The sequence below is a fragment of the Lactuca serriola genome, chromosome 9, assembly GCF_051521515.1.
Source record: "Lactuca serriola cultivar US96UC23 chromosome 9, Lser_US96UC23_V15, whole genome shotgun sequence".
In the NCBI taxonomy this organism is placed as follows: Eukaryota; Viridiplantae; Streptophyta; class Magnoliopsida; order Asterales; family Asteraceae; genus Lactuca; species Lactuca serriola.
This window is the reverse complement of record NC_136416.1, coordinates 213,901,136-213,914,688: the sequence shown is the minus strand read 5'-3', so window position 1 is coordinate 213,914,688 and position 13,553 is coordinate 213,901,136. Positions and strand designations below refer to the sequence as shown.

At 36.2% G+C, this 13,553-nt stretch overlaps 2 protein-coding genes across 3 annotated transcripts; both read left to right on the top strand.

Moving 5' to 3' along the window:
• The first annotated feature begins 429 nt into the window (after positions 1 to 429).
• LOC145073887 (protein GOS9-like) lies at positions 430 to 1,486 on the top strand. Its single transcript, XM_079020358.1, has 3 exons — positions 430 to 567; positions 693 to 893; positions 994 to 1,486. Exons 1-3 carry the CDS (start codon positions 502 to 504, stop codon positions 1,228 to 1,230), a joined length of 504 nt encoding a protein of 167 aa, XP_078876484.1. The 5' UTR covers positions 430 to 501; the 3' UTR covers positions 1,231 to 1,486.
• A 7,852-nt stretch (positions 1,487 to 9,338) lies between these two features.
• Positions 9,339 to 10,395, top strand: LOC145073886 (protein GOS9-like). Of its 2 annotated transcripts, XM_079020356.1 has the most exons (3): positions 9,339 to 9,476; positions 9,602 to 9,802; positions 9,903 to 10,395. In XM_079020356.1, the coding sequence occupies exons 1-3, from the start codon at positions 9,411 to 9,413 to the stop codon at positions 10,137 to 10,139; spliced, it is 504 nt and encodes a 167-aa protein (XP_078876482.1). In that variant the 5' UTR covers positions 9,339 to 9,410; the 3' UTR covers positions 10,140 to 10,395. The 2 variants fall into 2 exon arrangements, with proteins under 2 accessions (XP_078876482.1, XP_078876483.1); XM_079020357.1 differs by lacking the exon at positions 9,339 to 9,476 and having other exon boundaries at positions 9,596 to 9,802; positions 9,903 to 10,344.
• The last annotated feature ends 3,158 nt before the right edge of the window (positions 10,396 to 13,553 follow it).

Below are 13,553 nucleotides of genomic sequence, written 5' to 3'. Positions count from 1 at the left end.
TCTATCTTAGTTTTCATATAAGCCAAAAGCCTCGCCTACATAAAAACACGGTTCTATATTCTATAACCCTTTTTCGCAGGTCCAACTGGAAATGGGTACAAAATTGAAATAGAAAGATCACCCACATGTGCTCAAAAACCTCCAAACTTGTGTTCAAAAGCTTGGTTGTTAGAATAAATGTCTGTGATGGAAGCCTTTGAAAAACTGATGACAGAAGCATCTATTGTCATCTTATTGAATTACTACCTAACAAGCATGTGCTCTAAAAATTGATACCGTACATTGACACATGTGAAACTACTATTCATCCTTAAACTACTACACCCTAACATCTTCTACCGACATCTTTTACTAAAGAATTACATTTACCCAATCATAGTAAATCAATATAAACTTTTATGTTTTCATTACAGGAAGACCAGACATCTTATCTTAATCCATTATACAGTAAAAACCCTACCTGATCGGGTCTATAAATAGTCCGTCTCTTAATGGGGCTAAATGTATAACTTATTACTTTCCACGACTTTCATCTTTTCTTTTCAGAATACATTCAGATCAAACATGGTATACTCTTTCACCATATATATTTTGAAATGCTGGGTTTATGGTTAACCTGGTGTACTTCATCTGGTGATTGCTAAGATTTCTCCACTTCTTAGTTATATATTTTATTTCACCCCTATATGCAGGCAGGCAATGGCGTACAGGTTGGACCGTGGGGAGGTAAGGGTGGAGTTAATCCCTGGACATTCATCCCTGAGGGCAGGATTTGCGAGATCCGTATCAGTGCCTCAGGCTGTGTAGATTCAATCAGGTTCACTTACAAGGATCGTGATAATGTCAAACACCATTCTGAAACATATGGTGGTGATGGTGGTTCACCTCATACGGTACAGTGGGCTTTCATTACATCTGTTACCTAAACATGTACTGCACTTATATTCTAGTTTTATCATACATCATTTATCATCTATTTGGGTATATCTTCAGTTTACATTTGCTGATGATGAGAACCTCATCGGGATTAGCGGAACTGTGGGAGTATATGCCGGCTACACTGTGATTACGTCATTGTCTTTCCTAACCAACAAAAAGAAGTATGGGCCATATGGCACAACCCAGGGGACTAGTTTCTCGCTGCCAGTCGCTAAGGGTAGCTTTGGTGGATTCAGCGGAAACTACGGGGATTACCTCGACTCTTTCAGTGTCATTCTTCATCCCTATTAGTAACGCGGACAAATATCATGTATTTGCAGCCTGCATACATAACCTTGTCAAAATAAAGAAGCCTGAGAGATGTGTTTGTGAAATTGTTGTGTTATCTTGTTTTGATGTTCAACTCGTATTATTGCTTTATGTTTTAAGATCGTATCTTGTTTCCTAAATATAATTACAATAAGCACCCTTGTGCACTAGCTAGGTGTCTTGATCATGTACTCTCAAACACTTCTAATGGGATATTTTCAGTTTGGCTGTTTGCTAATATGTCCACCTTGAATTTCGTTTTTGTTTTCTTCATTGCATGGTTGATCGCTCTACAATCTTGTAGACATAACGGACTGTACATATTTTGACTCGCCGTATTTCTTCTTATATATGTAAGAAAATTAAATAATAGGAAACATCTTCATAGTCCAGCTGCATCAACACAACATAAGTCGCACTTTACATTGTTCAAACGAGGCTTCAGATGATCAGGACATCAAAACCCATGTTTTCTTTGGTCAACCATTACACCAAATAAGAATTAAGTTTGTAGGTGTTCTTTCACAATACTAGATAATTGATTATCTGGTAAATAATGATAAATTTTGCTACACTTAAATATAGTTAAAAACAAGTTGTATGGAATTGTATATAATGAAAATATTTTTTTCTTTGTTTTGAAGTTAGCCATATGAACTAGTTATGGAAAAATAGCAATTATGACTCTACAATCACACATAATGAGCATTTGTTTGGCGAAGAAGAATTTCTTCTAATACATTTAAATTCATCCATATTTTTTGTAGCGATGTATGAAAATTAAATGGTGATAATGGGTGTAACAGGAAGCTGTCATCAGTTTATTTATTTATTTATTTATATGGCAACAATGGGGGTATTAAGTGCTATAAGGGTATTGTCAACTCAACCATGGGGAAGTGATACCGCGCATACACTAGAAAAGAGTCAGCAAACTGAAGTCCATCAAAAAATAAGTTTGAAAGGCCCATTACAAGGATTGAAGCACAAGTATGGAACTCCACATACATGGGCGGAACACAGACATTTGAACTAGGGGGCCGAATCCAACTTTCAAAATAAATCATATAAAAAGTAAAGAAAATTTATTACAATAAAAAGAAAAACTATAACCGTATCAAGTAAACATTAACAAAGAAAGTATGATCATTCATGATCTGTTTAGTAAGAGTTTGCTCATATTCTTTGATATCATCATAGTTACGTCTGTGAATAGCACCAAAAAGGGCTAACAAGTGATCATAAGAGATTAAGTATAGACAGCCTCAAAAACATACAAGTACATAGTGTAAAAGCAACGGTTACTGTGTGTGAGAATCTCCAAGCATCAAACCTATTTATTAGCTACTTTCAAGATATTCATATGTGAAATAAAGCATATAGAATGCCCAAATGATGGATCTAAATAAACCAAACACAACTATTTAATTGAATTGGACTTATGAGCTCATTATTCATCTAGTAACTAAAAAGACACATTTAACCCTGTAATAAAAAAAATGCAATGATCATGAACTGTCATTAATTTAAAGTAGAACAACCTGCAAAGGTCTTAAAGGATTCTAATCTTTTAATCATGTAATCAGATATTTAGCTCAAAGTATTACATCCTACAAAAGCCTTAAAGGATTTTAATCCTTTAATCAAATATTTTGCTTAAACTAACAAAATATGATGCTGCCATACCAATATGAATCAGATTCCAAAAAACTAAGAGAAATAAAAAAAAATATAATACATTTACCTCAAAAGATCAATAGCCAACCTTTTCAACTTTTCAACCGGGAAAAGAGTAGGAGCGATGACCCTGGTTTTATTGTTGATAATTTTGATTATTGAATCTCAAAATACTCATTCCTATACATATTCAAATCTACATGTTATGAGTATGAAATCTGATTTCAAAGCCAAAATTGATGTTAACATTGAAAAATGAAAATGAATTTGTATCAAAATTGGGTTGCAAAACCCTAATAATCGAACTCCAAATACAAGTAGATAGCAATTTTAGAAAAGAAAATAACTAAAATGGAGATAGAGAAAGAAGCATACAGATTAATTTGGGTAGATTTCCATAGAACATGAGCAATTTAGCAATGTAGGAGTCCACAATTCTGCCACCGATAATTAGTCACTCGAAGAATCGTTGAAGCAAGAAGGTTTGAGTATGAATAAGGGCATTGAATGGATAGCGGGAACGTTTTGCATATATTCTTCGAAGGCCCTACTTGGTCTCGTCAATCATCACAGATATGTCCCACACAACAGGGAGGACACAACCTCATCAGCCCTAAGAGATCCGCTTCTACATTCATACTCCTTGAGTATTGGAGTTGGAAAGCTAAAAAACGGAGGGGCCATGGCCCCTCCTGGCCCCTTAAAGCATCCACCCCTGTCCACATACTTGAAGGCTTGGCCTACTTCCACTTTTCCGGTAAAAGCTAATTGCATTAAGTTACGAGCTAACGATTGTTCCTGCATGTATGTTTCCTTAATTTAGCTAGAATGATATCTTTCACATTTCGGTAAATTGTACCCTACATTTGGTTAAAGTAAGCAGAAAACTGCCCCAAGTTTCTTGTTCTTACTTCTCTTGGGAGATTCACCATCTCAAATTGGCTTGCTATCAACTGGTGCTTTCATTCTCATTTCAATGCCTCCTTAAAGCTAATCGTGCTCCTCCTCTAACAACCCTAACTCAACCCTCCAAGACCAAATGGTAACCCTTATCCGTCTCTCCATCACTACCGCCACCAAGTTGGATCAACTTGTCAACATCCTTACAACAACAACAACAAAAATCACCACCGAAACACCTCCGACCACCAAAATTTCCCTATCCAACTTCTATGGTAACCTACTTTGATTACTATACCATCGCACAAGCTCAACGAGTTACCATTGTTATCTTTTACTTCGCCGTAGATGCCTAGAGTCGGTACAAGCATCTAGCAAACATCCACCTGTTGTGCACGTGGACAGAGTTCTCCCGAGCCTTGGAACTCCGCTCGGATCTTACACATAAGAGAACTACCAAGTCGTCCACTTCAAACTTCGACAATTGACCATTGTTTCGGCCTATCAATTAGAGTTTGAAAAAGTCAGCAATTGCATCCTCTCAGGTCACGATACCAATTCCCTTCTAAATTGCTTCCTCTCAACTCTCTGTGTTGAATTCTATATTCTTAACATTCAGAACGAGTTAGCACTTCATCACCCCACTTCCCTTCATCAAGCATATGGGTTAGTCAAACTCTTGGAAGATAAACTCGGATTTGCAAAACCACACTTTCCAAACTCATGTTCTTCATCTACTATAACATATCCCAAGAATTTACCAGCAACCAGTATCACACCATCATCACCAACAACTACCACTTACTAACCCATGCTGACCGTCTTACCCACACCAAAACATCCTCGTCGATTCTCCTTCTTATCCCCTGAATCAGTAAAAAAAAACCTTGTGCGACAAGTGTAACCTCCCACAGTTCATGCTCGTCGTTGACAATGCAGATCACTTCGACGAAGACCATCTCCTTGAACCCATACCGACTACCGAGAACCTCAACTACGCCAAAAATCAATTCCTTACATTTTCCACCACAACGTTTTTTGGGTTTTCCTCTCTCTAAAAACTAAACCGTTACCGTTTTAGTCAATTGTGGTAGTACTTATAACATCATCCAACCTTGTCTCATCAATTGCTTCAATCAACCTCACAAACATATTTCGAAATTTTCAGTCATGGTTATGGGTGAAAACATGATGGAGTATGCCCAGACCTTTTGTGCCACTTGACACAAACACCTTTAAGAATTCTAATTTTCACACAACCGGCTGAAGAAGTTGAATTCATACTCGTGTTAACTAAACTAAGAACACTGGACCAAATTGTAGCAGATTTTTTTTTGCCCCAAATCAGATTCACCATTGGAATCTTTTACGCATCCCATTACCATATCCCTTTCCCATCATGCTTCAACTAAGGTACTCTAATTTAACGGTAATTGGGCAACCACTTACCGGGCTTCCTTCTAACTTCTTTAATGAAGTATCAAACATGATCACTCCACAACTAACCATAACTATCACATCCAAATACATCCTTTGTCTAATAATTGCATAATGTTCGTACACTAGACATTACACATTACACGTTCTAATGTTACTTAACACATGATACCTAAAGGTCTTTATTCACACACCGTTAGTATTCCAACATACCCAATTAGAATTTCCCATCTCATACTCCAATTACGAACAACATCATGTTTTTTTCAAATCACAACGACTGATATGTGTGTAGTGATACGCGTGCCATAAAATTGCATGCAAATGATTATCGTGTAGTTCTGCTTTACCATTCTATTTCCCGATTCACAAGTTTTACCGAACCAATTTCCTTATTCTTCTTATTACCTTCTCTATATGAGAATTTGGAAGTGTACCATTATATCTATTCGTTGATCACCTAGTCAGCTTCTAAAAGTTTCATATCCTTGCACCTCAGGTCTATAACTAGTACATTAACGAGATGTAATTATACACTAGTCCCTCACATCAAGGAGTCACACGTCCTTGAAGTTTCATATCTCATATTTCATCAGTCACTTGATCATTAAGTTCCTTACTCAATTCAATACTTGCCTTAAGCTCTTAACAAGAGATTGTTATACTCTCACGAATCCATATGACTCTTTGATCCCTTTTTTATGACTCCTTACCATCATAAGGTTTAATACAACCTTTTCAACTGATTCACAAAAGGAAATAACAACCTTTCACACACACATAAATCATCCCTAGATTTATTAATACGTTACAGATCCACACGTTGCCTCAAATTAGGAGTTATAAGTTCTCTCTTCTTCATAACTTTTTCTTTTGTGTACTCTTTGCATTTCTTACCTTCATGCCTTTCTATCCACGTCAGCAACACAGTCATGTTCCGGTTAAACTTTTCGCCAAGTGTCTATGACAACACTAGTTGTATCATTGTCCTCTTCTTCACACCCGTTTTAATCTTCTTAAAAGCCTCTCATAAATAATACTACCACCGTCGCATTATATAATACACATTATCATTTCACCAGCATAATATTCTAATATTCTGAGGGTATGCCTTTCAAATTACATTAGATCTTCCTTTCTTCTGTAAACCACGCATTGACGAACAATGCTAACAAGTTTGTGAGTTAATCGGTATAAATGTAAACCGTTACGACTTTCTTCCATGACACCAAGACTTTTTCCAGACTCCTTTGATAAAAAACATCACCCTTGCGAACCGCTCCTACAGTTTTACTACATAAATAACAGGACTCTCATAACTTTCAAAGTTCTAGTTCTCTATTAGAATTCCAACTTTATCATAGAGACAAACTATATGGCTTTCTTTTTCAGTAATTCCTAGTTACCTATGTCTCACATGGTAATAGAAATTCCCAATCAGTTCTCATTGCCACAAAAAATTAACATAACCTCCTAATCTATATAGGGAGATATTATCCGAATCATAACTCTTACCAAACCAGGCACGCAAATCTAAAAATAATCACACCACTTTCACAAGGAACACACACCGTTATTTTTATTGTTTAAACCTAGGAAGGATAATCCAACGTAATTAGCGTAAACCATGGCTTTGATACCAACTTGTAACACCCATAATTTTAAATCGCATAATTTACCATGGTTGCACCAATACCATGGATTAGGAAACATTATGGTGGTGGTGGTTTCACCGTTATCAAAAGACGAAAAATGGGACAAGAAATAGAGAATGATAGGGGAATGGAGGCAGTGAGACGAATGTACTTTCCGGCGAGAAGGGGTTGTAGATGCTAGGTCCTAGATAGTTGAGCGAGAGCATTCGGAGAGGATTTTGAGTCAACGTCTTTAAAGAGAGGGGAGTAAGGATGGGATTGTTGTTACATGCTTTTTGTATTTTTCATTTTAGAAAAATTAAAATAAAACCAAAAAAAACAATGAAAAAACAATTATAAGTGTTATAGTAGTTTTTTAAGTTGAGACCGAACAAAAATAAATAAATATATCATTTTGTAGTACTAGTTTATGCACAAACGTTTTTTGACCGAAACACAAAAAATTATAAACCACATGACCATTCTTGCAAATTCCGCTAAATAAAAAGTGGGTTGAACTAGAACGATTGAGTAATTAGATTAATATTTTAAACTACCATATCGTTGCGGTAGTAATTGGATTACTCACCCTAAAGAGAGACTAGAACCATTTTCTCTAACTGAAATCCATAAAAAACTGAAGGGTGGAAATTATCGACACGACATGCAAATAGACGAGTATGGGTAAAAGATTTCCACCTATTTTATTGAACGAGTAGATATGTCACGAAAATTAAACGGGTAATGTTAAAGTCTAAACTTTCTAACACAAAAATGAGACGTTTATATATAGACAACTTCTATTCATCTTTTAGGTAAACTCAGCATGCCTAGAATAAAAACTAGTGGTAAAAGAAAACTTTGGTTGAATCGTTTTATAATTTGGAAGCTACTAATTAACCGTTCCAGTCAATATTTACTTTTAGTCAGTGGTGGAACTTAGTTATAGCCAAGGGGGGCCATGGCCCCCTTGCTTTTTTGGGTTCTAAGTTCCAACCTATTAGTCTATTTGCAACTCGTTAGCAAACTTGAATTGGATGAGATATTTCAAAGTTGAGTATTATTTATTTATTTCATTAAACCAATGTGGGCCTACCGAGTGCATTCTCCTTTTTTAAGACTATAATTTCAGTTCTTTTATTTGCATTTATTTCCACGTTTTATAAATATTTTGGTTATTCTTTTATGTTTAATTAAACATCTCAATCTCAATATAGTAATATATATAAAAATAAAAAATAGTAATACATAGAGAAAGCACTTGGTTAATACCAAACGTATACTTGAAAGCGTGTACAAAATTCTCATTTAGTGAGATTTTGGAAAAAAAAAATAAGCTGCTTAGCTAAGGTAAGGTTACTCCACCAAGATAAATGATGATCAAAATTTTGTTTTGGTTTAGAGTTGAGATTATAGACCTCCTCAATAATAATATTATAAAGCATTTTATTTTATTTTATTTAAATTGAAGAACATTAGACTTGTAAGCCGAATCAAGATCACTATTCGAAAAGGTTCCATTATTATGAGCGACATAAATATATTTCATACTAGTTGTTTTATTTAAAAATTTCTATATCTCATATCCTTTAATCAAATTAAACTTATTAATATGTTTTTTTTTTAAATTTGATTTTGGCCCCCCTAATTTAACTTCTCGTGTTCCGCCCCTGCTTTTAGTTTTTCACTTTTTAATTAACATCATATACTAATTAGCCGTCCCGCTGATACTTACTTTTAGTTTTTGACTTTTTCATTAACATGTTATACTCCACAATCTTACTCACCCATTTCCATTTCAATGTGACTTTCCTCCTCTAAACTTATCGTGATATTCATTCCAATACCCCCAAACTACTAGTCTTCCTATTTTTCACATTTACTTTTCAACGTCTCTAACTCCTACTCCTTCAATCTATCGACATATTTAAACGTCTAAACCCTAAACTGTAAATCCGACATGAACACAACACAAAAATACACTTGTTGACACGACAAGATATGATAATTAAATGGGTGGGTTTCAGAACAAGTTACTTGTAGATTTCAAAGTACAAGAAGAGGGACACAATTTGCTGCTCAAACTAGAAATGCAGAAAAAACGATTGGTACAAAATTGAAATAGAAAGATCACCCACATGTGCTCAAAAACCTCCAAACTTGTGTTCAAAAGCTTGGTTGTTAGAATAAATGTCTGTGATGGAAGCCTTTGAAAAACTGATGACAGAAGCATCTATTGTCATCTTATTGAATTACTACCTAACAAGCATGTGCTCTAAAAATTGATACCGTACATTGACACATGTGAAACTACTATTCATCCTTAAACTACTACACCCTAACATCTTCTACCGACATCTTTTACTAAAGAATTACATTTACCCAATCATAGTAAATCAATATAAACTTTTATGTTTTCATTACAGGAAGACCAGACATCTTATCTTAATCCATTATACAGTAAAAACCCTACCTGATCGGGTCTATAAATAGTCCGTCTCTTAATGGGGCTAAATGTATAACTTATTACTTTCCACGACTTTCATCTTTTCTTTTCAGAATACATTCAGATCAAACATGGTATACTCTTTCACCATATATATTTTGAAATGCTGGGTTTATGGTTAACCTGGTGTACTTCATCTGGTGATTGCTAAGATTTCTCCACTTCTTAGTTATATATTTTATTTCACCCCTATATGCAGGCAGGCAATGGCGTACAGGTTGGACCGTGGGGAGGTAAGGGTGGAGTTAATCCCTGGACATTCATCCCTGAGGGCAGGATTTGCGAGATCCGTATCAGTGCCTCAGGCTGTGTAGATTCAATCAGGTTCACTTACAAGGATCGTGATAATGTCAAACACCATTCTGAAACATATGGTGGTGATGGTGGTTCACCTCATACGGTACAGTGGGCTTTCATTACATCTGTTACCTAAACATGTACTGCACTTATATTCTAGTTTTATCATACATCATTTATCATCTATTTGGGTATATCTTCAGTTTACATTTGCTGATGATGAGAACCTCATCGGGATTAGCGGAACTGTGGGAGTATATGCCGGCTACACTGTGATTACGTCATTGTCTTTCCTAACCAACAAAAAGAAGTATGGGCCATATGGCACAACCCAGGGGACTAGTTTCTCGCTGCCAGTCGCTAAGGGTAGCTTTGGTGGATTCAGCGGAAACTACGGGGATTACCTCGACTCTTTCAGTGTCATTCTTCATCCCTATTAGTAACGCGGACAAATATCATGTATTTGCAGCCTGCATACATAACCTTGTCAAAATAAAGAAGCCTGAGAGATGTGTTTGTGAAATTGTTGTGTTATCTTGTTTTGATGTTCAACTCGTATTATTGCTTTATGTTTTAAGATCGTATCTTGTTTCCTAAATATAATTACAATAAGCACCCTTGTGCACTAGCTAGGTGTCTTGATCATGTACTCTCAAACACTTCTAATGGGATATTTTCAGTTTGGCTGTTTGCTAATGTGCGCGTCCCCTATGAATTTGGATTTTAATTTGTTTTCTTGTGCATGGTTGATCACTCTACAATCTTGTACACATAATGAACTGTATATATTTTGACTCGCCGTATTTCTGTTTATATATGTAAAAAAAATTAAATAATAGGAAACATCTTCATAGTCCGGCCGCATCAACACACCATAAGTCACACTTTTTTTTTTTTTGGAAAGGGAACTTCCCTAACGAGGGTTTCCGGGCCAGCTTTCGTGCACCGACTAATCCCCCGCTGCAAACATGAGGCTTTGCCTCATGCCCTGGAGTCACTGCAGGCGAACCTCCATGGCCACAAGGGCTTAGTAGTGCCAGGACATGAAAACCCATGTTTTCTTTAGTCAACCATTACACCAAATAAGAACTAAGTTTATAGGTGTTCTTACACAATACTAGATAATTGATTGTATGGTAAATAATGATAAATTTTGCGACAATTAAATATAGTTCAAAACAAGTTGTATGGAATTGTAAATAACGAAAATATTTTTTTTTTGTCGTTTTAAAGTTAGCCGTATGAACTAGTTATGGAAAAAGAGCATTTATGACTCTAGAATCTGTACACATAATGAGCTTTTGTTTGACGAAGAAAATTTTCTTCTAATACATTTAAATTCATCCATATTTTTTGTAGCCATGTATGGAAATTAAATGGAGATAATGGGCGTAACAGGAAAGCTGTCATCAGTAATTTTTATCTTTTTTTTTTTTTTTTTTTTTTGTTATTTACATGGCAGCAATGGGGGTATTGGGCGCTACAAGGGTCTTGTCAACTCAACCATGGGAAAGTGATGCGGCCCATACACTAGACAAGAGTCAGCAAACTGAAGTCCATGAAAAAATAAGTTTGAAAGTCCCAAGAGATAAATAATGACATCATCCCATTACAAAGATTGAAGCACAAGTATGGAACTCCACATACTTGAAGACTTGGCCTACTTCCACTTTTCCGGTAGAAACTAACTGCATTAAGTTAAGCTAACGATTGTTCCTGCATGTATATTTCCTTAATTTAGCTAGAGCAATATCTTTCATGTTTCTGTAAATTGTAACCTACATTTGGTTAAAGTAAGCAGAAAACTGCCCCGAGTTTCTTGTTCTTACTTTCTCTTGGGAGATTCACCATCTCAAATTGGCTTGCTATCAATTGGTGCTTTCATTCTCATTTCAATGCGTCACGAAAGCTAATCGAGCTCCACCTCTGACAACCCTAACTCCGCCCTCCAAGACCAAATGGTAACCCTTATCCGTCTCTCCATTACTACCGCCACCAAGTTGGATCAACTTGTCAACATCCTTACAACAACAACAACAACAACAAAAACCACCACCACCACCACCTCCGACCACCAAAATTTCCCTATCCAACTTCTATGGTAACATCTAACTAGATAGCATTTTCCAACCTAATAACCTACTTTGATTACTATACCATCACACAAGCTCAACGAGTTACCATTGTTATCTTTTACTTCGCCGTAGATGCCTTGAGTCGGTACAAGCATCTAGCAAACAACCACCTGTTGTGCATGTGGACGGAGTTCTCTCGAGCCTTGGAACTCCGCTCGGATCTTCCACATAAGAGAACTACCAAGCCGTCCACTTCAAACTTCGACAACTGATTGTTGTTTCGACCTATCAATTAGAGTTCGAAAAAGTTAGCAATTCCATCCTCTCAGGTCACAATACCAATTCCCTTCTAAATTTCTTCTTCTCAGCTCTCTGTGTTGAATTCTATATTGCTAACATTCAGAACGAGTTAGCACTTCATCACCCCCACTTCCCTTCATCAATCATATGGGTTAGTCAAAGTCTTGGAAGATAAACTCGGATTTGTAAAACCACACTTTCCAAACTCATGTTCTTAGTCTACTATAACATATCCTAAGAATTTACCAGCAATCACTATCACACCATCACCACCAACAACTACCACTTCCCAACCCATGCTGACCATCTTACCCACACCAAAACATCCTCGTCGATTCTCCTTCTTATCCCCTGAATCAGTAAAAAACATTGTGTGGCAAGTGTAACCTCCCACAGTTCATGCTCGTCGTTGACATAGTTCATGCTCGTCATTGACAATGCAGATCACTTCAACGAAGACCATCTCCTTGAACTTATACCGACTACTAAGAACCTCAACTAGGCCAAAAATCAATTCCTTACATTTTCCACAACAACGTTTTTTGGGTTTTCCTCTCCTAAAAACTAAACCGTTAACGTTTTAGTCAATTGTGGTAGTACTTATAACATCATCCAACCTTGTCTCATCAACTGCTTCAATCTACCTCACAAACATATTTTGAAATTTCCACTCATGGTTATGGGTGAAAACGTGATGGACTATTCCCAGACCTTTTGTTCCACTTGACACAAAAACACCTTTCAGAATTCCAATTTTCACACTACCGGTTGAAGAAGTTGAATTCATACTACTGTTAACTAAACTAAGAACATTGGACCAAATTCTAGCAGATTTTTTTGTGCCCCAAATCACATTCACCATTGGAATCTTTTACGCATCCCATTACCATATCCCTTTCCCATCATGCTTCAACTAAGGTACTCTAATTTTATCAGTAATTGGGCAACCACTTACCAGGCTTCCTTCTAACTTCTTTAATGAAGTATCAAACATGATCACTCCACAACTAACCATAATTATCACATCCAAATACATCATTTGTCTAATAATTGCATAATGTTCGTACACCAGACATTACACATTAAATGTTCTAATGTTACTTAACACATGCTACCTAAAGGTCTTTATTCACACACCCTTAGTATTCCAACATACCCAACTGGAATTTCCTATCTCAAACTCGATTTTAGAACAACCTCATGATTTTGTCAGATCACAACGAGTGACATGTGCTGTAGTGATACGCATGCCATAACATTGAATGCAAATGATTATCATGTAGTTCTGACTTTACCATTATATTTCCCGATTCACAAGTTTTACCAAACCCATTTGCTTATTCTTCTTAGTACCTTCTCTATATGAGAATTTGGAAGTGCACCATTATATCTATTCGTTGATCACCTAGTCAGCTTCTAAAAGTTTCATATCCTTGCACCTCAGGTCTATAACTAGTACTGTAACGACCCGTCTCCGGT

Bases quoted from the DNA above. Each gene is read 5' to 3' on its own strand.
- LOC145073886 (XM_079020356.1), top strand. From the start codon at position 9,411: ATGTATAACTTATTACTTTCCACGACTTTCATCTTTTCTTTTCAGAAT. The intron at 9,477-9,601 runs GTATACTCTTTC...CCCTATATGCAG, and splicing joins ATACATTCAGATCAAACATG to GCAGGCAATGGCGTACAGGT. The intron at 9,803-9,902 runs GTACAGTGGGCT...GTATATCTTCAG, and splicing joins ATGGTGGTTCACCTCATACG to TTTACATTTGCTGATGATGA.
- LOC145073887 (XM_079020358.1), top strand. From the start codon at position 502: ATGTATAACTTATTACTTTCCACGACTTTCATCTTTTCTTTTCAGAAT. The intron at 568-692 runs GTATACTCTTTC...CCCTATATGCAG, and splicing joins ATACATTCAGATCAAACATG to GCAGGCAATGGCGTACAGGT. The intron at 894-993 runs GTACAGTGGGCT...GTATATCTTCAG, and splicing joins ATGGTGGTTCACCTCATACG to TTTACATTTGCTGATGATGA.